General features: G+C 41.2%; 1 protein-coding gene across 1 annotated transcript; it reads left to right on the top strand.

Moving 5' to 3' along the window:
- Nucleotides 1-6,796: 6,796 nt before the first annotated feature.
- Nucleotides 6,797-23,577, top strand: LOC145417437 (uncharacterized). The gene is made up of 4 exons (XM_080286122.1): nt 6,797-6,848; nt 15,804-15,893; nt 17,730-17,909; nt 23,038-23,577. The coding sequence occupies exons 1-4, from the start codon at nt 6,843-6,845 to the stop codon at nt 23,119-23,121; spliced, it is 360 nt and encodes a 119-aa protein (XP_080142248.1). The 5' UTR covers nt 6,797-6,842; the 3' UTR covers nt 23,122-23,577.
- Nucleotides 23,578-24,406: the final 829 nt, after the last annotated feature.

Genomic DNA, 24,406 nt, shown 5'->3' with positions numbered 1-24,406 from the left:
TTCTTTCCGATGTGGTGAAAATATTTGATATATCATACGCCATGGTACCAACATGCCTTGTGTAATAAGAAAGTTCTTACTGAAATGCTGTAAAAATAAAACTAGTATTAGGGCATGATATGTCTTGTGTAATAAGCAAAACCCTTTTGAGAAGCCGTAAACTAATACTGCACTTGTTGTACGGTGGAGTAAGCCTTATTTAATGTGCACGACATGTGTTTCTACGCGACAGCTAAACAAGAGCGGATCAAGAGTAGATGGAAACTTTTACTACCGTAGCAATCATGACAAACATTCCATTGACTCACTGTAACTTTACGTTTGCAGCCCCACAAAAACATTACACTCAGTAACTAATTTACTTATTACACAATACACCATAAAAAGCACAAGGCTTCCTATCGCTACCTTTGCACGGAAGTTAAAATCTCGGTATTTCACGTTCAGCGCTAGATCAAGTACTCGTTTCTGTTCGCAAGTCTGAGAAGCAGAACACTAAATTTGAATGATCTCCTTGAGCAGGAGGTCCTAGTCTGGGGTAAATTACTCCAAGTGGAGTAATATTGTATTATTTTTCTATGGGGTAATAGAAGGAAATTATTATCACCTTAATCACCCTAACCTACTTTCCCATTTTCACGTGGGATGAGGAAACCAGGAGGGAAGGTTTTCAGTTCTCTGGGGACATGAATCAGATTATTCAGGGAACTAAAACTCCATTATGTGGGAGGTACTTCTTTTCACGGTACACTTGCAACGCTGTAGGCATGTAATACCTTTACGCCAATGCAAAAGGGTGGTGGTGGTGGTGGGGGGGGGTCCAGCCTCCTACCCACCTCTGTTTATCGCCTTTTTTTTCTCATGTAGAGATTAAAAGGTCAGATGCCTTCTTTCCCACCCCAGGGATACCATTATATCCACATGACTATTAGGATATCCATTTCAGAGGCGGAGTTGCGCTGTTTATCGCAAATATCTCCTAAACGAATCGTTGGATCAGTATGGTATTTCAACACACTACTTTTGACATCCGGGCCTAATTTATGACCCTTAAACCATATTGCTATTTATTTTATGTGAGGAGTTTACTCGTGAAAAATAACAGAAAGTCGACTAGTCATGTTGACGCATTCGAAGGAAAGTGTTGCCCCCCCAACACCCTCCCAAACTATTCCTTAACTACCCCTACTTCTCCCCCTTCTATCCCCTGTACCTGCTGATGTCATAACCTCGGGAAGGGGAAGGGGGGGTTCCTCAGAGAGGGGGGAAGTGATACGGGAGACTGAGGATATTCAATGAAAGCATAAATTGCTTATTAAAAATAAAAGATGAACAAATAAAGCAACCATGAACGATTTTATTTGGTTGCCCAAAAACAAAACTGACTTCATATTTTTGGTAACCGTAGATACATCGGTAATGAAACGGGCATAACAACGTAATTAGCCAATGATTTTATGGTCGTTTGACCCACTCTGGTTTTCATGGCCACACACAACAGTAGGTAACTGTGTTAAATAATATTACTAATGTATGATACGTATATACTTACTGTCATATTCAAATATTATGTATGCAATTAGAATGAAAAAAGAAAACGGAAGTGCAAAGATGGAAGAGGGATGGTGTGAGTGGGAGTGAAGAGGGAAACGGGGAGGGGGTGAACGCGATATTGGGGGGTAGGGAAGGAATGGTCAGAGGGTTGTTCAGGGTGTTAGTGGAGGAGCTACCCCACACAGTCGCACTCGTCCGATTTTGTATAACACCTTAGATTTGATGACTGGATTAGGCTTAATATCCTTCAGTAAACTCCTAATGTAACATATGTAGCAGTATGGTTTAAGGGTCATAAATTAGGCCCGGATGTCAAAAGTACTGTGTTGAAATATCATACTGATCAAACGATTCGCTTAGGAGATATTTGCGAAAAACAGCGCAACTCCACCTCTGAAATGGATAGTAGTATAAAAGCCAGAAATATTGCTCTTATTTTGGAGCTGAGTAGTTAAGCTCCTGTTACACCATCTCCCAGAAATACCTGCCGAATGGAGAATGGGACATGGAAGACGTGAAAAATGGACCAAAGGGAAAAGAAAAAGATAGGAATCCTTATCCGAGAGAGATGATACGATAGATTTGTATGTCAAGCCTGCAAAGTTGGTTGTGGGCAGCCGTTCTGTCACTGGGTGGGGTTTACAGTACTTGTTTTTGCCTCAGTTACTTTCGCTGGCCTGGTGGTGATATTGGATATATAAGGTATACTTAGAAGTCTGAAGATTCACGTGCTTCTTGAGAGAGAGAGAGAGAGAGAGAGAGTACCTTGTGAGCGCATGACTAGGTTCTCAAAGCTTCTTACCCAACTCAACTTTGCAAGGCGTGCAATAGCGTGCAATAAACGCTATCGTGACGGGAGAGCATCACGAAGTTTATTTACCCTGAGACTGTGTGGGTAAAAACGTGAGATACTGTGCCAAGGATACCAAGTCAGAGTCGCATAATTCACCATCTCACGAGGCTGTTTGCGTGATAAATAGATCACTAACACCTCTCTTCTCTCTCTCTCTCTCTCTCTCTCTCTCTCTCTCTCTCTCCAGTCGACTTCCTTACTCCACAACTTTCACGAATCATCATTTTTCTTATGTACTCAACCCAAATCTGTAACCGTCCCACTCCGGATGTTTTCACTGCTGTCTTTTTTAACTCGTCCCATATCAAAGTCCCACACTCATATTGTTAATGCAGACATAAACACACCACCAAGCGCAGTCCTCTTTCAGTCTCCGTCCTCAGTCTCTTGTTCCTTGTTCATGCCTTCTGAGTATCATTTACAATTCTCTTTCTTGAGCCACTCGATTTTTTCAGTTCCTTTACATATTCGCCTCTCTTTCCTTTCACCAAACCGACGCACATAAACACATCCACCAATTCAGATTTATTTCCATTCACCAGCACATCTCACTGTGTCTCCTTTTCTCTCGACAACCATCACTTCAAGCTTATTTACATTTACCTTCCGACCACGTCACTCACAGACACTCACAAAACTCTGAATCACTGTGCAAAGATCCCGGTGACTATCAGCAAACAACACAGCATCACTAGCATAAGTCAGCTTTGAAATACTCCACCCCTCACGATTCATTATCAGCATCAATCCCCCTTTCTATAACTCTTGTTCTGGCGTATCCCACAACACCATCTGTATAATTACTGAACGGTCATGAGGACTAGATAAAAATAATAATAATAAAAAAAAGGCACGTCAGAAAGTTAGCGAAGCATCATACAATTAGCAACCTGAGTTTGTGGTTTACGATGTGGTTGATGAGAGTGCTACCTAAGTGGATGAAGATAATGATAATGGAAAAGGAGGTGGAAGAAAAGAGGAAGAATAAAGGTATACTGAAGCACTGTATACGATGAGGATGATGATGTTGCTAAAATATGAGTGGGAGGAAGAGAAAAAAGATGAGTAAGAGTAATAAGATGACATATTATATAATGTGCTACAAATACCGTGAGGAAACGCCCTCGGTCACATAGCATTAACCTGATGGTCCATCCCTCCTACCTACCTACCTGCCCACCTACCTACCTTACCCTCTCTCCCCCCCTTCTCCCCCCTCTCTCTCTCACTCACTCACTCTATCTATCTATCGATCTATCTCTCTCTCTTTATCCATTTGTCTATCTGTATATCTATCTATCGATCTATCTATGCATCTTTCCTTCACTCACTTTCTCTCTTTCAGTCACACAACATTAGGCTGATACCTACCTACCATCCCTTCCCTCCTCCTCCCTTCCCTTCCCTTCTCTTCCTTTCTCCTCCCTTCCCTTCCCTTCCCTTCTCCTCCCTTACCTTATCTTCTCCTCCCTCCTCCTCCCTTCCCTTCCCCGTTCCCCCTCTCTCTCGCTCTCTCTTTTTCCTTACTTTCACCCTGTCTCCTTTCTCATTTGCTGTCACTCTTATCTTTCCCTCTTTCGCTTTATCACCGTTCTTTGCATAATTTCTCTTCCTTCCGCTCTCTTTCCGTCCTTCTTTAACCACTCTTAACCTCTTCCGTACGATGACTTTATATATATATACTGTATATATATATATATATATATATATATATATATATATATATATATATATATATATATATATATATATATATGTATGTATGTATGTATGTATGTATATATACCACCAGACGATTTTATTAATTTCAGGGGAACCTTTCCTCTTAATGGAGTTAAAAGCAATCCCCATTAACCTTTCCAGCACCATGACATCTATTTCAGTCTTGTTACTGCCAGAGGACTTTAACTGATCTTTCCTCAGTCCCTTCTTTGTTTGTTGTTGTTGTTGTTGTTGTTGTTCTTCTTCTTCTTCTTCTTCTTTTCTCTCTCTCTCTCTCTCTCTCTCTGTTTCTCTCTCTCGTTTCTTGTGTTCCCGTCATTCCTTCTCTGCTTCCCTTCCCATTCTTTCCCTTCACACTCTCTCTCCGTCAGATTTTCTTCTCATACACTTTTTCTAAATCCTTCACTTCACTATGCATTCTCCCTCCACTCTCTTCTCTTCACTCCCATAATATTTTTTCAGTTATATTCTTATTACTTCCTGAAGTCTGTATTAAACTTAGTACAGATTTTCAGAACTGGGAGAATTACATATCGGTATGCCTTTCACTGACCCCATTACAACTACAGACACGTACTTAGCTGAATAAAAGCGTCTGAAATATGAGGGAAGAAACTGAAATTGCGTCACCAGATTCAGTAGATTAAACTCGAATCAAAATTATGAGCACTGATATAAAGAGGACGTCATCGTACTGAAGGGGCAAATGGAGTGCTTCTTATCAATAAACTACGAACGACCTAAGCTGAATAAATATGTATGATGGTGGCAAGAATGAAAAAGATAAATAAATAAGAAAAGGTTATCATACTGGAAAGGTTAATTTATTTCTATCCGTCCGTATTTTTTTCACCTTCATTTTCAACTCTCTGCCCTTCCATTCATTCATCCCCCCCCCCCTTATTTGACCTTGCATTCACGCTGCCAGAAATCCCCCCCCCTCTCTCTCTCTCTCTCTCTCTCTCTCTCTCTCCTTCTTCTTCTCCCCGACAATCTTCTACTTCACTTTACTTCGACTTTGTACTTTATTCTTTCCCAGTCTCTCCTTCCTCTCCTCCTTCACTTCCAGCTTTCCTTCCATACCCTACTATTCCACTTTTATCCACTCAAGTTTCCCTGTCCTTCCGCTCCTCTCCTCCTCTCTCACTCTTCTCCTCACTTCCTCGTTCCCTTTCGCCTTCCTTTCTATCATCCACTCATCCACCCATCCAACCAGCCAGCCGCCTCCCTCCATTTCCCTGCCACTCATTCCCTCCCCTCTTATTTATTTCCATTTCTTTCCTCCTAGCCCCAACCCTTCCCTTCTCTTTCCCACTCTATTCTATCATTTCTTCCCATCTTTGCCCTTCCGTCTCACGTCCATCCCGTTCCTTCCCATCCCCTACCTTTAACCTCCGCTCTCACCCCTTTCCTCCGCTCTCACTTCCAGTCCCTTATACTTCCCTTTCCCTCCACATCTTGGCCTCCCTTCCATCAATATACTTCCCTCCCATCCGTGCTCTGTACTCGTCCATTCCCCTACCATCCCTTCTCCTTCCATAACTACTCTGCCATCTTTGCCCCCATCTAACATTTCCTCCATTCATCCACCTCTACCTTGTTTTTCTTTTTTCCATACGTCCACTCTTTCAGCCCTATCTCCCTCTTTTCTACATCTCCCTTTCCTTACTTACCATACTCTACCTTTCTTTTACACTTTGGTCTTGCTCTCCACCTAACCCTACCCACTCATCTTCCTCCCCTCAAATTCTTTTTAAAATCTACCTTCATCCCTTTCTACTTCCTGCCTTGCCCTGTCCTCCCATCCCTTTTTTAGCCGTCTACCCCCCTTCCTTTTACCTTTTCATCATCCTTTCCCTTTGTTAAGATCTACCCTCTTCTTTCCTTTCCACCTCCTTCCCTGTCCTGCCCTATCCATCCACTCCATTTTTAGATCCCTGTCATTTTCTTTCCCTCCCACTCCTTAACCTCGCCACATCCTCTTCCATTTGGTTTTCTTCTCCACTCAGCAACCCCTCCTCTACCCCTCCTCCGGCGGCAATGACCTTTACTGTTTCGTTGGTTGGAACAAATGTCGCAGTCAGTCAATCAGATAGTCCTCTACCACTCCACCTTGTCCTTTCCTTCCATCCCTAATCCTGACCTACCCATACCCTCACCTCTCCTACCATTCCCTTTCTTTCCTCCGCCTTCCTTGCCCTTGTCCTTTATCGTCTGGTCTTTTCTTTCACCTTCCCTATTCCTTGCTTTTGCTCCTATTAAGTCCATCCCTTACATATCTACCCCTCCTTTTACACCTTAACGATCCACTCATTCTCACCAACCCAAACCTCCCTACCTTACCAATCCATCCACCCGTAACCAATCCATACATCCCTGCCCTGCCCAACCCACACCCTAAACCCTCCCCTTTCCTCCTACCCTATCCACCTATTTCTACCCTAGTCACAGCTCCTACCCAATCCATTCATCCTTATCTTACCTATCCATTCACCCCTACTTGCCCCTTTCTTTTCACGCCCTGTGTCTCCGCCTCCTATACCTTCCCCTTTTCCTACACCGCGTGGCCTTCCCTTACCCCGTCGGAGCGTCCCCCTGGCCCTTAGCTGATGGCCGCCCCTTCACCAGGTATATAAGACTGAAGGGCGGGGACGGCAGCACAGTGGACCTCTCGCACCCACCGCATACACACGCACTCACTCAAACTCGCGCCATGAAGGTAAGATTGGTTTTTACACACTGTTGTTAAATGAGATGGAGTTACATCAGCTTGTGACGTCTGGGCCTGCGATGTTGCAACTTATTACAGTAGCAAATTTTGTTTACTTGTTTGTTATGTGGAATGCATATCCATTCATACTATAATTTTGGACACTACTAATATAAGTCACAATTACAAAATTGAATTAATGGAGGGTGAAAGACTGACGAAGAAAGTGTATGTGAGTGAGGTGGAGGGGAGAAGAGGGAGGGGGAGGCCGAGGATGAGATGGAGGGATGGGATGGAGAGGTATATGAGAGAGGGGGGTGTGAGTTGGGAGCAGGGCAGTGAAATGGCGGGGGACAGGGCGACTTGGAGGCGATTTGTTTGAGGGCACCCCAAACGGGATTGAGGCGTCTGGCAATAGATAGATAGATAGACAGAATTAAGACAAAACATATGCAGTTAAATGAGTTAATCTTCTGTGGAAAGATGTTCTCAATGTGTTAATGTGGTGGCGACATGTGAGAAAGCTCAAACGTAAGAGTCACAGTACAAACTTGTGTACAATAAACACAGATTAAACTATTTCCGCAACTGTGGTGGTTTTGTCATCCACTAAACCACAGGAAAGTGTATGCAATATGAAACTTTACATGTACTAGGTATTGCTAGCTGATCCCAGGCATTACTATAGGGTATCCATGTACTTTAAACCACCCACACCAATAATGAGTCAAGTGTTTATGAGGCCAAAAATGTCGTGAGGTCCACTATATTCCTGCTCTTTCCAGTCGATTTTATTAACTTTATGACAGACTTTTCAAACAAGTAGGGTTAGACACACTAGTTTCTACTGACCCTGTCGGTACGGAAAGTCTACTCTAACTAAAATAAAATCGTCGGGTAGTAGCATGAAAATATAAAATACGTCATCGCACTGAAGGGGTTAACTAGCATCCGGAAACGTTCGGATGCTGTGCTGACCTTACCGTGGTATCATGAGGACGCAACAAATGTAATTAGAAGGAATGTAATGAGATGGTTAAGGAGTTAAACGAGTTAGTGTTTAAATTCAGGAATGATTACTTGAGCTGAAAGGGATATTAGAGTCCTGATCTCCCGGTTCACTCTCCTTGTCTTCTGCACTTAGTTTACTTTTACTTTCCTTTCATCCCATCCCCTCACCCTCCTTCGCTCCCACCCATCCTTCCGTTCTCTTCTTTCCATTACTTACTCATCTAATTTCTTCACATCCAACTATTCCTCCACCCCTATCTTCCTTTCCACCCATCTTCTCCTCCCTAATTCTTCCTGTTTCTTCCTTCCTCCTATCCATCTATCCCCCCTTTCCCTTCCTTCCACTCCTTCTCTATCTTCCTCGAGGACTCAGGACTAAGACATGCAAAAACAACTTCTGATAATCTTTCACTCATCCATCACATCAACCTCATTTCCCAATCATTTGTTTTTACAAGAAAAACAGGACACGGGAAGTTTCTACACTCTGTTCTTTCTTTCTTAAAAATTCTTAGTTACAATTGGGAACTGAATCTACACCCTCTGTTGTTCGCATCACATAAACTGCGGTAATAAGCATGTTCGCTGACCCCATAGCCTGCACTGCGTCATGAAGCTGATAAGTGGAGGTATGGCAAAAGGCGTGGTGGCGAGACGAAAGAAACGAGTGGGATGGGTTGGAAATTGGTTGGGCTGGGACAGGCAGTATACCCTGTGAAAATGGGCGTTGCAGCAAAAGAGACGTCAGTGCGTTGATGTGTTTCAAAGTAACCTCCAACAGTGAATATGTCGGGGAGGGAGGGGGTTAAAGAATGAGTGAGCGAGACATATAAATGGGTGGGATGAGCTGGAATTGTGATGAGACAGAGGAGGACAACTGAGAGTATTCTGTACACTGTGAAAATGCCTGCTGTAGGATTAATGGTCTGAGAACAGTGAAGGTATATTTCAAAGTTTTCTCTAGCGAAAACAAAAACACGATTAGCTCCGGTTGCCTGCATAATCTTGACACCTACCCGCGCAGGTAAAAAAAAAAAAAAATCATATCATGCTTTCTACTCCGGACAAAGAGGGCCACATGAATTACCTCATACCTATTTTGTCATAAACAGGAGGGTTTAATTATATTAGTTTCCTACTTGAATTTAAAAAAAAAAAAAACGGAGCAGGAGAATGAACTCACACTGGTTTTCTATTTACATCAAGTTCTTCAAATCAGTTTTTTTTTTTTTCTTCAAGTCCTGACGATTTCGTTAAACTCTGGAGGGGGTGTCTGTACTGATCAGCTTAGAACGAGTTTCCATGACTCTCTTCACAACCCTACTTCCCTCCTTAAGGTGAAGTAAATCGTCTGAGGGTAGGAAGAACAAAAGAAATAATATCTCCGAACAGCTGTGTGACCAACACAGCATAATCTCGTCAAACACTGAAGACCCAAGTCATGATACTTAACAACTCTGAAGATTGTAGGAAAATATAAAGAACGGAAAAACTTACCTAATACTTGTAAAGGTTTGACTTAATATAATCTCCGCCCCCACCCCCCTCCATAAAAAAAAAAAAAAGCAACAAAAACTGGGTGCACGATCAAGCGAAAGCAGGGGTAACGAAAGCAGACACACCAGATGAGGGAGTCTCTCTCTCTCTCTCTCTCTCTCTCTCTTGTCTGGCCGACACTTTCACCGAGTTGGGTTTTTTGTATGTATGAGCTTAGGGCTCGCCGGCTGTCTGTCGGGGGCGACATGCATTAGGATTATTTGGGGCACTCTCTCTCTCTCTCTCTCTCTCTCTCTCTCTCTCTCTCTTTCTCCTTTTCAAATGGACTGAACTGTTACGTTTGTGTCGCGTTAGTACCCCCCTTCTCCACATTTGTCAACGTATATAACAGTCCATAGCGTACAGTCTGAGAAACATTAGCTGAACTTTTACTTGGTGTTATGTTTACTGGAACACATAAAATGACTACGGGGTTCTCATTTGTGACATTTTTCATTCGCGTAAGTTTCCTCCTAACATTTTTTTTTTCCAGCTATGGTTGAAGCACTGAGCTCTATAATACAACAGAGCTCAGTGGAATGAAGACACTGTTCCCTTGCTTGGAATCCTCACTGCATTTATTTCCTCCAAAACATTTTCGTACATGATGGTAAACTGGAATGACGTGTACAGTATATGAATGTTCTTAATGAAAACATATACTGGCTCTGTATTGTAAATGAATAATATCAAGATCTTTTTATCTATCTATTTATCTATCTGTCTATCTATCTATCCATTTATATATATAAACAGTGTGTGTGTGTGTGTGTGTGTGTGTGTGTGTGTGTGTGTGTGTGTGTGTGTGTGTGTGTGTGTGTGTGTGTGTGTGTGTGTGTGTGTGTTTGTAAACAGTGGATCTTTTCACTTACTTATTCACCATATGCTGTAAATCTATCATGAAAGATGTATGATAAATCTCCATACAACATATGAACCACTCTGTACCCCCATCCGTCAAGTCTTATGACCTCACCCTTTCCCTTTCATTCCCCCACCCCACCCCTCCCCCGCGACCTTTCCCATGCCTTCCCTCTCACCACCACCGTTTCACAACCGTCTCGCCCCTTTCCCTCCTCGCAGGTGTAGGTCAGGTCATTCAGGCCATGGCACACACACTACACGCTTATACACACAACATTCTTACTGTATAAACATAACACGCTCATACCACAATGCGCCTATACCATTTCTTAGTCTTGGCCCACTCCTAATTCTTTCCCTTTTTGATATAATAAGTGGGGGAGAAACACAGGTAACATCTCAACACCTAGACTCCTACGACTCACTTTCGGCTGAATAAAACCGTTGCTGAGGCCACGCTTACACCACAACATGCTACCGCCACTCTGTAAGTCTTGATCCACTGGTAACTTTTTCTCTTGGATAAAATGAGTGGAAAACACAGGAAAATTAACACTCTCAGGCTCCTATAACTTTCTCATCTCACTCTCAAACTCCTATAACTTACTCATCTGAATAAAGGTGTGATGTTATGTGCAATAAATACTAGATATGTCCCCACAATGAGAGGATTAAGTTCTTATATCTCGAACGTTTCGGACTGCCCAGAGCCCATCTTCAGAGAGAATAATGTGTTTCCCGCCCCCTTTCTGTCACTATGAATCAGCCACACTCCTCTTTTCCTTTTGTAGTACTCACGCCGTTTTCTTTCCCAGTGTGAGACGAGTGGAAAGGAAAACCGGTTCTCACACACACAAAACCGGTACACAATCACTCCACGTCCTAGTTTTATATTTACGCATTTTCTTGAACTTAAATTGCGTATGCGATTGACTGTTTATACATCTGTCTCCCATTCATACAGATACCATACACTTCTCATGCAAATTTTATCGAATATTAGCGTGGGGAAATACGAATAACGCAGAGAATTCTAGCCATAGTCAACTGCCATGAAAGTGTATTTATAGAGCACTGTAGCTAAGATCGTCGATAAACACGGAGCATGGATATAAACAGACCTCTCCAGTATCCTGTCCTCTTTGTTTAAATCTCCCTTCCCCCAGACGAATTTATTCGCCCCAGAAGTTACGTCTCGATTTAACCTTTTGAGCCTAGGGACGCCTTTTTAATTCTAATCGAGTCATCTCCTGACGATTTTATTCAGTTAGATAGATTTTTCGTGGTAAATGAGCTGGATATGGCTCAGATAAATCCACAGTACAGTACATGCGGCCTTTCTAAGTGTAATAGAATCATCTGGCACCAACAAGAGTTAAGGGAGAAACCCAGATTGGCAGGAGACAATTAAGATGAATAAAATCGTATGTAGGCAGCAAAATGTAACCAAATAAAAAGGTGACAAGAATACTAGCCATATAAAAGACACCACGGAACTGACGGTCTAACGATGCATCTCGTAAATATTATCCATTCACTATATGTTGCCCCATGCCGCATCCTGTAAGGCGTGGTACAACAAAATCAGCTACCAAAAAAGTGCACTGTCACTCCGGGTCCTCTTCTTTATACAGTTTTTTCTCCGAATTTTCACTCCAACCATCTCATCTTATCTCCAGTAAAAACGTGTACGATACAATCCCCTCAGGTTGCAACTCTCTCTTTGTGTTCGTGCTCATATTCATCTGTACGATCTCCTGGGAAAAACTCATGGTGCAACTCTCTTTTTTCTTATCTTGTTCCCGGGGTTTTGCAGATCGCAATTCAGTTCACGTTGTTTTCTTCATTTATCATACTTCTGCTTCCTTTCGCGAGGTTTTTGCTTCTGCTTCAGATCTCGCCTTTTTTCTTCAATTCGCGCGCTTTTTGCGAATCCTTTTTTTGCAAGAGGCCGGCCACCCTTCACTTTCCTCTGAAGGTCGCGACAGTCTCACTCTACTTTCATTTTTTTTTTCCCCAACCATCGTGGGTCATTTACCTTTGAGCCGCTCGATACCATCTTCCTCCATTCTTTCGCTTCATTTCTTGGCTACCATTGCATCATCCCTTGTTAAGTCTCTACGGCTCCTATGACTCACTCTTAAAATCATCTGGTGTTAGCTTGAGTAGAATGCAAGAGTTGTTCTGATCATTAGGGGGTTAATGGTGACAGTAATAAATATCAGACTCCTATGACGTACTTCCACCTGAATAAAATCGTCTGACATCAGCTGGGATTGAGTACTAAAGCTGATTCGACCATATGTGTTAAATTTCTCTCGCCTTGTCAGTTCCCCTAAACCAATCTTCCTCTTATCATTTGCTTTTGTTTCTTGGTTACCCCGTCGTCTTCCTTTTTCATATTCCCTATCGCCTTGTTAAATATTACTCGGCATTAAACAATCTTCCTCCTGTCTTTCGCTTCGTGTCTAGGGTATCGTTGTATCTCCTCTTATTTCAGCTCAAAGTTCCGTCTCCTATATTACATTCCAGTCAACGCCAGACAGTTTCATTCATCTAAGTGAGTCATAAGAGCCTGAATGTGTTAATTTCTCTCAGTTTATCATCCAGCTAAAAACAAGTATCATCTACTGTATACTTTCTCTTCGCCTCTCTCTCTCTCTCTCTCTCTCTCTCTCTCTCTCTCTCTCTCTCTCTCTCTCTCTCTCTCAACTTATCATCGTTGTTGTTATATCGTTATTTACTTCTGCAGCAATTTTCCTCTAAGGCATTAAAAACATTATAGGCTAATTCTTCGACCGCCTATCTGCTGCTACGCGCAAGGGTAAGGAGGGATGGGGAGATACAGGGATATTGTGAGAAAATACCCACTTTCTTCACACAGCTTCGTTCCTCTCGACAGCACATGGGTCAGTAAGACAGTGCGTTTAAGATAATTATGTGAAGGCAAAATTCTGCTGCCTCCTCTTACCCCAACCTATTTTAAAAAGCAACAGACAGTAGATGGTGGACTGCTGATCCGAAAGAACGCAAGATCCATCCAGGGCTGGGGTAGAGAACAGTCTAACTTTTATTGCTTTGTATTAATTTATCTTCCACACGACCCACCAGCATGTCAGACTAAGAACAGATGTACTAGATAAATCCGAGACTATATGGGGTTTTGCTAAAGTGATGCACCATACTGGGCTCCAGTAGGGTTAACCACATTGCTGGTGAAAATCCTCAGGCGCGACTGACTGAGTGACCAGGCCATTTCTAGGAAGTCTCCCACATCTAAAAACATCCTATCAAATATCATGTAATCAACACGGACGGTGGTTATTAGGGTCCAAGGTGAAATGTGAATGTGTGGTGCCACCTGTTCTACTTAGGCCTACTGAACGCCACAGTATGGCGCTGGGCCTACTATCCCGTGCGTCTATGTCTCCCCGAGTCAGATACGTACAGATAAATTACCCATGTAAAATTTGTTAATGCGGATCACTTCTTGTTCCTTCGTTGAAATCGCCATAAAGGACCGGATGGGTGTCGATGTAGGGTAGATAGCATACAAGGTGAGTTATATTTTCACCTGACGGGACTGGGCAACTCTTGCAACTTGAATACTAAGTCGTAGTTGCCTGAACTTCAATGAACCTCAGTAATAAGGTAGGGATTGGTGTTCTTTGTCACTATACTTGGCAGTCAACTTGACCATCAACTGAGCTAAAAAGGAAGTAAATGTCCTCAAATTAAAACAAACACACGATAGACGGAAAGTGGACGGTTGTGGCGGTGTGAAGATTAAAGCATTTTTTTTTTCTTTACCACTTGCATCCGGTGACTTAAAAAAAAAAAAAAATGGAGCTTATCAGCATAGCCAGCCAAAACGAGTTACACCTCTAGTCATTGTTCATTACTTGTCATCATATTTGTAATGTTTCATTGTCACTATTACAAGAATGAAACGAGCACGAGCACACACACACACACACACACACACACACACACACACACACACACACACACACACACACACACACACAAAGTGTGCTGTGAAAGTGTGGAGTGTCCAAGATGGCCCACAGACATCTTTCACAAGCACTAGTATATTATGGTGGGGAGTGTTTGTGTGGCCGTTTTAGTGCAGCTGGAACACAACCCCCAGTGTGGTAACCAAAACAGTTTTGTAACACTTTCATACCGCAGTGATACCAGATTCACAAATATACATTCGATTCCATGTCGTACCTGTTTTGTTTTCTCGCTGGAGGGACAAGGCGACTGCATAAATTTCCCGTATTTTCCCCGTAGTTCTTGTTCTTTCGGCAACAGCAGAGTTGCGATAGAGTTCTTATATATATATATATATATTTTTTTTTTTTTTTTTTTTTTTTTAGGAAGTGAATTTGTACAACATCTTATTCTAAGTTCATTCTGGAAATCAAAATCTGGTTTATGAGAAGGAACTGATGGTAAACATATTCGAGCATCTCTCATCTACAATTGTGTCATGCAATGAAAGAATGAATTAAATGAAATTTTAAAGTACTGTATACAGTACTGTATACTCATCCTAACACGGCTGTCTGAAAGGGCACCACATGAATAAAAGAATCCAAGGTCACTCCCACGCCAAGGACCTGATGATGTAGTAGTGCTCGGGGCGGGAAGTTTGTTGCCCTCTCTCACACACACCTGACGTAATCTAGATCTCCCGCTCGTGGCAGTATGCAGGAGTGAAAGCTCTCTGTCAATGAGGGGGCGAAGGTAGACAACATCGCGCGGGTTGGTTGATTCTTGCTTACGTGTACTGGAGACCTAGTGGGAAACACTAGGAAAGTGTAAGTCACAAGGTACTCCAGTGCTACTCCAATAAGCTTTTAAATTGCCAATTTGTATTTTCAGAACCACTTTGATATTACAGATTATTAAAATTTTCTACAGCAGCCTATCCATCCTGTCATTCAAGTCGCTGTTAATGTATTACTCAAAACTGTTCCACTTTTCACTAAACTTATTATAGTCCTAGTTAAGTAAAACTCGATTTGCAGTAACACAACAGTTTAATCCAGTGTGTGTGTGTGTGTGTGTGTGTGTGTGTGTGTGTGTGTGTGTGTGTGTGTGTGTGTGTGTGTGTGTGTGTGTGTGAGAGAGAGAGAGAGAGAGAGAGAGAGAGAGAGACTATATACATTCTTTTTTCTTTTTTGCGGATGAAAGTCGGAACACATCCACTGCCCTGCCTAAGACTGCGTCACGCCACTGCTCTGCCTTGCATCACAGAAAGGCAGAAAGGCATACGGGCTAATATCACAGTCCAACGTGGCCAACAAGCAGCTTTAACGTGACTAATATATTTTAAAAAACCTAAAGTGCCATTCAAACCGTCAGTCGGACTGCCAGTCATGATATTTCGCGCAGGTCCGACTGGTTCAATCTTCAAGATGCGGCTGGAGGTTTTTTGACTAGGCAGTGCCACCACAGACATAGTCATCTTCACAGCCCTCACTATATCCCGTATCACAGTGTCATATAATATGAAAACTAATATGTGCATCCTTCTTCTAACAGGTGATCGTATTGTTCGGGCTACTGGCAGTGGCGTTGGCTGCCAAACTAGGTGGATCACCACGTAATGATGAACCTCCCACCACGACTGAGGTGAGCTGTTGTACTGCTTTCTCGTAAACTGACAGCCATCAACAGTTATTAAGCTGCACATGGCCATGATAAGCAGACTTTTTTTTTTTTTTACTGATAAGTATGAATAACGTTTTGGCTCTTGTTTGCTTCGTAACTCGGTATAAAGTTCGTTAACTCTAGTTTGCCAGAGATTTTTGCTCTTTTTGCATCCTCCCCCACCCCCCAATAGCTCAAGAGAGAATAGGTCAGCTTTTTTTTTTTTTCCGACTCTGGGCTAGGCTTCACAGCCTGCTCCCAAGGACCAGTAATCCTCCTGCATGCCATACACTTCCACATGTCACCACTTCGGCACTAACACCCACCGTCCATATTGAATACATGCTAAGGCTGTCTCATACAGGACTTATGTACTGGTATGAGCGGGGGTATTTTTACGACTACACGGACCTGGTCAGGAAGGCATTCAAATGCCATCCGAAAATATCTTGGATGTTCCCAAGGTATAGGCTAACCCTAGACATTCATTATCAACGGTTACTACTCATCTACAACAGTAGTTTATCTTTCTTATAAATGAAATTTGAAGCATTTCCATGGAAGAGATAAGGGTAGTTTGTTAAGATGCTGCTAACACTCTTGTGTTTGCATTTACTCATCCTCGTGCGAAAACTATGGACTTAAGCTGCATCATTTCTACCAGGTATCCTTATTCTTGTTAGCAATATGAAAAAATTTCTTAGGACAGTACTATGGTGACCAACTTAACTGGTTGTTGACACCAAACACTTGACTGACTTGCATTGCCTCTAAATCCAGCAGTTCGAGATATTTTACTTAGGCTGAACGATATACTCTGGGGTTAGCCAAAAACAAACAAGAAAGAAGTGTCCGGGCTGAAGGCCGTACACCATCATTTGGCTCACTCGTTGTAGTGCTAGGTGGTAGGTGGTGGCGACCGTCATTCACTCATTTGCTGTAGCGCTGTCTACTTCTTCTATCACCTTTATCATTCTTTTTCTGTCTGCCCTCCTCTCTTCCTATTGCTCCGATCTTTCCTGTCACTTTTTATTACCCTTCTTTCCTTTTCAGGGGGCTTTACGTTGAGTGACAAGCCTAATAGTTTCCACTAAGCCAAGAAACCATTTACAGTGCTGAGTGGTAGCCGTAAAATCAAGCCATACGCGTTCCCTACGTGTCATCAAGTGGGTTGGCGGAGGGTTAGTGTCCCTCCCCGTACAACAACTAAAAAACACACGGCCACCCTGTACGGGATTATGACGTCTGGCTATAGATAATTAAATGTAGTGCTAACTTCAGGTGGCTCTGCACTGACTGACGAGCCACTGAGACCAAAGCTTAGTACACTACAAGAAACCACTTGTCATGCTGAGTGGTAACAACATAACCAACAAATCAGCTCCTGGTGGCCTAGCAGCTTAAGATGCTTTAACTGGGTACGGTCCATAAGGGTTCAAGTCCCAAGGAAGGATGGAGCTTCTTGCCCACTTTATGTCATCCAGGGATGACAGAGAGATCCCTTTGCCTTCTGTGTCTGGAGTGAAAAGCCTAATCTGAAAATGGGGCGTATTTAATATTACGGTATTAACGTTAGCAGTGTGTGTGTGTGTGTGTGTGTGTGTGTGTGTGTGTGTGTGTGTGTGTGTGTGTGTGTGTGTGTGTGTGTGTGTGTGTGTGTGTGTAGGCTAGACAGAGAGAGAGAGAGAGAGAGAGAGAGAGAATTAATGACTTACCATCATCAGTATGCATGTGTGTGTGTGTGTGTGTGTGTGTGTGTGTGTGTGTGTAAATGAATTTCTCACTCATCATTTGTAACAACAGTCCCACTTCCTACAGCCCCCTAAGCCCTACAACTTTGGTTATGAGGTACGAGATGACAACACTACAAACTACCAAAATCGTGCAGAAGTATCAGACTCTGCTGGCCGCGTCAAGGGCTCTTACAGCTACGTCCTTCCTGATGGCTTTGTCTACACATTCACTTACGAAGATAACAAGGATGGTGAAGGTCTTAAGGTAAGCTAAGTTTTTCATAAGAATACCTGTACAGATACTTAACCCATTCAGCTAAAGGACACTTTAAACATTTTATTTTTCATATCTTCACATTACTTTATTCTGTTCTCAAGATATTTGAACTGGAGGGTTAGATATACCAGTAATGCTCATCAAACTCTTCTAGTTCGAATGAAATTGCCTGGAAGCTGGAAAATAAAATGTCATCGTTGTGAAGACGTTACTGTGATTGTACGCACTATCGTAAGTTAATAAATAATGATGGTTTATCTAATTAGTGGAGGTCTGCACAGTCCCCTGCAAAAGTGCCGTTCCTTCTCCTGACCTTCACTAACCCATAAGTTGCACGTAGTCACTACAACATTTTTGGTCAGTTACTTTCAATTACCAAAACGAATATAACGGGCAACTGTACATTACGAACATTATTATTACTGTACTTCGCCTGTATCAGTTTTACAATTATTTATTTACCATATTTATTTTGCGGCTTGTCTTGTTTTTAAAAAATACTTGAAGATTATAATACATTACACTGCAAAACTGAAATAATTATGAACGACAGTGAGAAGGTACTTTTTATTTGCCGTTTTGTATTCGATTTTAGCCAGACTTGGTGGAAGGGGTGAGGGATAGCCAATGAATAAACCTATTGTTTTTAGAACAATACGTCAAAGGGCAAGGTAGCAAAGCTAGCCAGGCGTTCACCTAGCAAAATCAACTTGCACAACATTTAGGGGAGGGCGGTGATGATTCGGACACACACACACACACACACACACACACACACACACACACACATATATATATATATATATATATATATATCTGGTTTATGTTAAAAAGTTGCCACATCATTTGGCTCTTTAGGCTGATATGAAATTCTTGGCTCTTTCAGCTTTGAGCTATAGTTAACGAAATACAAGTGACTAAATCATCCGAACCATCCCTACCAGGGTGGGATGGTTCGAACATGTGTATTACTCGGCATATTCTTACTGGATTGGATAAAAACAAACATTTATTAATTCAATAACATTTGGTTTTCTAGTGTACAAAATTAAATTTCGGAATCCAAATGAACCACTTGAGATATATATATATATATATATATATATATATATATATATATATATATATATATATATATATATTATCACTGAAATAACCGTCCCCTTATTTATTAATAACTGACAACATCTTACTTTCTGCTTCAAAATTATGCATAATTGGCCTCCTCTCTCCTCTTTCTCTCTGGAATATTGCCTTTACTTTTCAGTTTCTATGCCTTATTTCAGACTTCATTATTTCCTTATTTCTGACTGATTAACCTAGGCCTTTCATGCATACCGGCATTGTAGCCTGCAAAACTGAAACAAGTTGTAATACCCTTTCCTTCTTTTCACACTTTGAGGAATAGGTTAAACAAACAAAACTATAAATATATGTTCTCTGATAACTATTAAGAATGGTGTTTCACTGTTCAAATATAAATGATTAAAAGTGGCGTTATCATCTGATGAGGTCATGACTTGGTAATAGTGGAACGACAGTTCGGACACTCAGAACCACCCACCTCCTCAACTGTCCGAATAATCCCGAATATATAATTAATTGATGGGTACCCTCAAGTTTCAAATGAGAGAGTTTAACATTAGTTTTTCACAGCAATATGTTCTACAATCAACACAGATTCGCCCTGATAATGCACAGTTCGATGCTTGGCATATTCATAAAGGTAGAGCTTACGATATACACACAAATTATTACACAGGAGATGCAAAAAAAAAAAAAAACATAAAATCTAACCGGCATCAAAAAGTGTATCGCTTCTAGCTTCGAGGTCCCGTGTAGCCGATGTAAACAAACTCTCCCACTTTCACGCAACATCTCGCGGCCTTAGGTCCCATACGTTTCTCAGGAAATGCAGTCCAAACCATCATCGCCCTTCCCTAGCGAGAGTAAACCATACTTGATGTCAGTACCCATATACATGATGTGATGGTTGAGAGTACGGAAAAATGACGTGATTGAGTTTTGAGAAGTCAGAAGTCATTCAAAGGTCAAGGTCAAAGTTCGACACGTGTGGTTAATATACTACTGTAGTTTTGGGCCTCTTATCCAAACTTAGTGGAAGGGTTGAGGGATAGCCAAGGGGTAAACCTTTTTTTTTTTAACTGGTCAAAGGTCAAGGTCATAGAGCAAGGTCAACTTAGTTTTTATCTGACACCAAACTTTGTGGTATGTTTAAGGATTATTAAGAGAGGAATAAAGGCATCAATTTTTAAGAACACGCAGTCAAAGGTCAAAGACCAAGGTCAACTCAGTTTTGATATGAACCTAATTTGGTTCAGGGATGAATGAAGGGATTCAACTTTCCATACATTCTTTAGGGTCACAGGGAAAGACTGAAGTATGACCTATGTGTCTGCATGTGAACAATAAATACCTGATTTAGATCAAACTTAGTGAATGAATTATTACAGCAGGCTATTCATGGGTTTTAACGACTGCTATTTTAAAAACAGGTCAAAGGTCGTTACATGGCAAGGTCAACTAAGGCAGTTTTTATCCAATAAAACCTAAACATTGTTAGGATTCAACTTAGAACTAAGATAAAGAGATTCGTTTAGAGAACAATCAATGGTTAAAGTTGCAGCAAAAGGTCAAAAGTTAAGGGCACTGAGAGTTTTGATGATTTCAACCATAGCTGGTGAGAGTTGGAGGTTAGGCATGACTGAAGTACAGCAGACCCTCTCTTTAATGGATCTCAATTGAGCGAATATCTTTTTTTAATGGACACAACGCATTACCAAACTCCTGTTGGCCATAAAGATCAATATGGGGTACAATGGGTTGCAATATGTTTCCTAACCTTTTTCCTTCAACCTGGCCTGAATCGTCCTCTCCCCATAATGACTGCTGAGTTGTAATAACACTATAATAACAGTGTATTAGTCACAAAGAAGTGCTTGAAAAGGATGTGAAAGACGTTACAAAAGGGTGAAATTTTGGGCCAAGTTATTGTAAAATGGGTAGTTTCCATTCTTAGTACTACAGTGTCCTATTGTACTCATTTATTTTCAAATATATGCTTGAAATCCCACCTCAGGGAGGGACCATCGGATATAATGGGCTATCAGCTTCATTGGAACAAGCTTCCCCCAAAGTACTCCATTATGGCAAGGGTCTGCTGTGATTTGATATTGAGAGTAAACTAAGATCACAGGATAAAGTCAAATATTCAGCCATTAGACCAGATGGTAGGTGCATATGTTGCCCTCTGTGAGTGCTCCTTGTTCTAATAATTACAGTACTTGATAAAATTTATGACCACGTACAAGACAATATAGGGAAGGGCTCTTGAGCAACAATATAGTATACCGGTACTGTATTGCCTAGTCTGACGTACTGGTAGTAAATGGTTAGTTACCACAGACCCTGGGAGGCACTACCATAAGAGTAAAATGTGGCTACAAGCTTGGTGACTAGCAACACAATTATTGCTCTTGGCAGGAAACAGCCACAGGTACAAACTCCTGGCTAAAACTGTTATATTGTTACATATTTAGTTAAACATCAGATTTCCTTTTTTCCAAGTTTTTAGCAACTGTTGATAAAAAAACAGCTAGCCTTGGCACTTGATTCTTCTCCCAGTTCACAAAATCAGCTATAATATGGCTAACCTCAGTATGGAAATTCCTTAAGAGGAAGCACAATGTCATTTGATTCAGTTTTGATACTTTGAAGATAATGAAAATGGGAAAGGTTTAAAATAAGTATGTGTTACAGTAGTTGGCTGCATATTGGAAGGCAAGCTTCACTACACATATTTTTGCCTAGTTCACATCCAGATTAGCCTGGGCACACAACATTTAGAGTATGGGTCCTAAAAGGTTTCCAGAGTGGATGGAAAATGAGGTGAACTCTTGAAACAGTGAGTGATAGTAACAGACTATCAATTAATCAAACGATGTCATGCCTCCTCTAAAAGGAATCCCCTTATTGAGACGACCATGGTACAGCTGATGATTCTGAAGGGTCGTTGTTTTATATATAACCAATATAAATTGTACCTCATACTGTATAAGGCTTGCAGCCTGGCCCACGCAGACCTTCATTGTGCCTCATATGAGATTTGCAGCTCAGTGAGGTTAATAAAAACACTATACTGTTTATTATATTATAGGAGCTATGTATACCCAATACTTATTTCTATCCCATCCAGCATGATGCCGTGTTTCTTCCTGGAAACCCCTCTACAGGGGATGGCCATGATAAAATTTTCCAGGTTAACTGATACTAACACAACTTTTTTGCTGCCACGATAATCTTTTTCCATTGCCAATTCTCTAACAGCTATGTTTCTTGTTCTGTTTCATTCTTCCACACAGCTGGAGGTCTTCCCTTTCCAGGATCACCAGTTACATCATGAACTTAATGTTTTCTGTCTGTCTGTCTACATGTCCATTACAAACTCACATATCTTTCTCTTCCATACATCACCATACGGCAGACACATAACTAAATGCCAATGGAAGTAAAAAATATTGAAATATGACTCTACTTCTGTCACCAGAATACAAGGATATGGTTAATAAATGAGTCATATCTTTACATGCCAATCATGGCACTTTTGCACATTACCTTTGCCTACAATAAGTCCTCACGGTATCTGTTGTGACATTTATACCCATATGGCTACCACTTTGGTAGCTAATTGATTAGTGTTGCTAGCTATGAAGCTACCAACCTGATGGCACCAGGGTCTAAATCCTTAAGCAGGCAGTGGGCATAACTTACCTCAGGTGTCCATATACTCTTCAGGTTGGTAAGTAAAATGAATACCTAGGGTAACAACTGGGGTAGGTAACCGTGGTAGTTTGGATAATACAGCAGCCTTGTACCCGAGGATCGTGGGTCAAAAATCTGCCACAGACTGTGACCTACATTACAGTGATTAGCACCTTGGCTCAGCATGTCATGGCACCTGGACCTCTTTTACCTTTTACACACACTGTTGGTACAGCAATTTACATTTGCACCTTGGGTGGGAAAGGAGGTCCGGATGATGATGATGATGTGAAAAAATGAATGAACTCTGCACTTTCCCCTTCTTTTCCCTCAGATGGTTGTCCGCAAGGAGCCCTCTGGCATCAAGGTTGTGCTGCCACCTAAGCGCAAATTAACAAAGCCCCTGAAGAAGTTATAAACATTCTCGTTCATCAGTCCTATCCTATCACTAGTTATAATCAATGTACAATCCTCTTAGTTTTAAGGAACATAAGAATCATACATTATCGCATAGCTAATTTCACTGAACAGTAGATAGATGTTAGATAGAACTTATTTTTTGTACCAAGACACAAGTGCCTTGATCATACACCTGTCTGTTAGATAATACTTTCCAGTAATGCAGTATCAGTTTGACTTAGTTACATATCTGTTATTCATCTCACCTTATAATAATTTTACTGTATAATGTATCTCATTTATAAATGTATAATCTTTAATTTGTTCATCCATTGTTCTCTTAGTATTTATTTCATCCACATTCTTGTTAGTTACAAAAAAAAAACATACGATCCTCAGGGGCAGCAGATGTAATTCTGAATCTCAAAGGTATTCACAATACCAATGCTTTATATTATGCATTCTTCCCAAAACACATCTCAACAAGATCCAAATACAGAATAGTACTATAAAATAACACATTGCTGGTAATACTTCCACCTTCTGCTCCCCTTCAGGTATCCATCCAACATTGCTGTCTTTTCTGTTGAGAATATAGGTCAGTGTTCAATTTACTGTTTACCTTAATCAGGAAAGTTCCTCTAAAATGGTATTGTTATGAAGTCATAAGAACAAAAACTGTATTGTACTTTGAAACCCCGATCAGTTTTCCTTGTAAAAGTCTGGCTATTTTGACTGCCAGAAAAAACTAATGAGCTACTCTGAAACCCTGATCAGTTTTCCTTGTAAAAGTCTGGCTATTTTGACTGCCAGAAAAACTAATGAGCATATCTCAGTATTAGTCAGGTGTTTAAAGTTGGTACATCACATAATCTATCTTTGAATAAAAAGTCATGTTACATTAAAATCAGGTTTAAATTGCATATATTTTTAACACAACTCATTCATTGGAATTTTTCAGGAGCTTCCTACATTACAGTTGCACTGAATAAAAAATGATTATTTGTAAGATTAGAATAAACATACTACTCAAGAACAAGTGTGCCATTTAGCTGCTAATTTATCTTCTTTTCTGTGTTACTTCTTGTTGAAAATATTATTTCATATGCAATAAAGCAACATTTCATTTCCTCACTCTGTTTCAACCCTAAGATGGAAATTTTGTAACTGTACAAATGTGGAGAGGTATGTGAAAGAGGTGGATGCGAGCTGGGAGCAGGGCGGTGAAATGGCAGGGAACAGGGCAACATGGAGGCGATTTGTTTGTGGCCACCCCTTACAGGATTAAGGCAATAGATAGATAG

The sequence above is a fragment of the Coenobita brevimanus genome, chromosome 110, assembly GCF_032717465.1.
Source record: "Coenobita brevimanus isolate Jiangsu-jjx chromosome 110, ASM3271746v2, whole genome shotgun sequence".
Taxonomy (NCBI): Eukaryota; Metazoa; Arthropoda; class Malacostraca; order Decapoda; family Coenobitidae; genus Coenobita; species Coenobita brevimanus.
The sequence above is the reverse complement of the archived record's forward strand: the minus strand, read 5'-3'. Positions and strand labels throughout refer to the sequence as shown.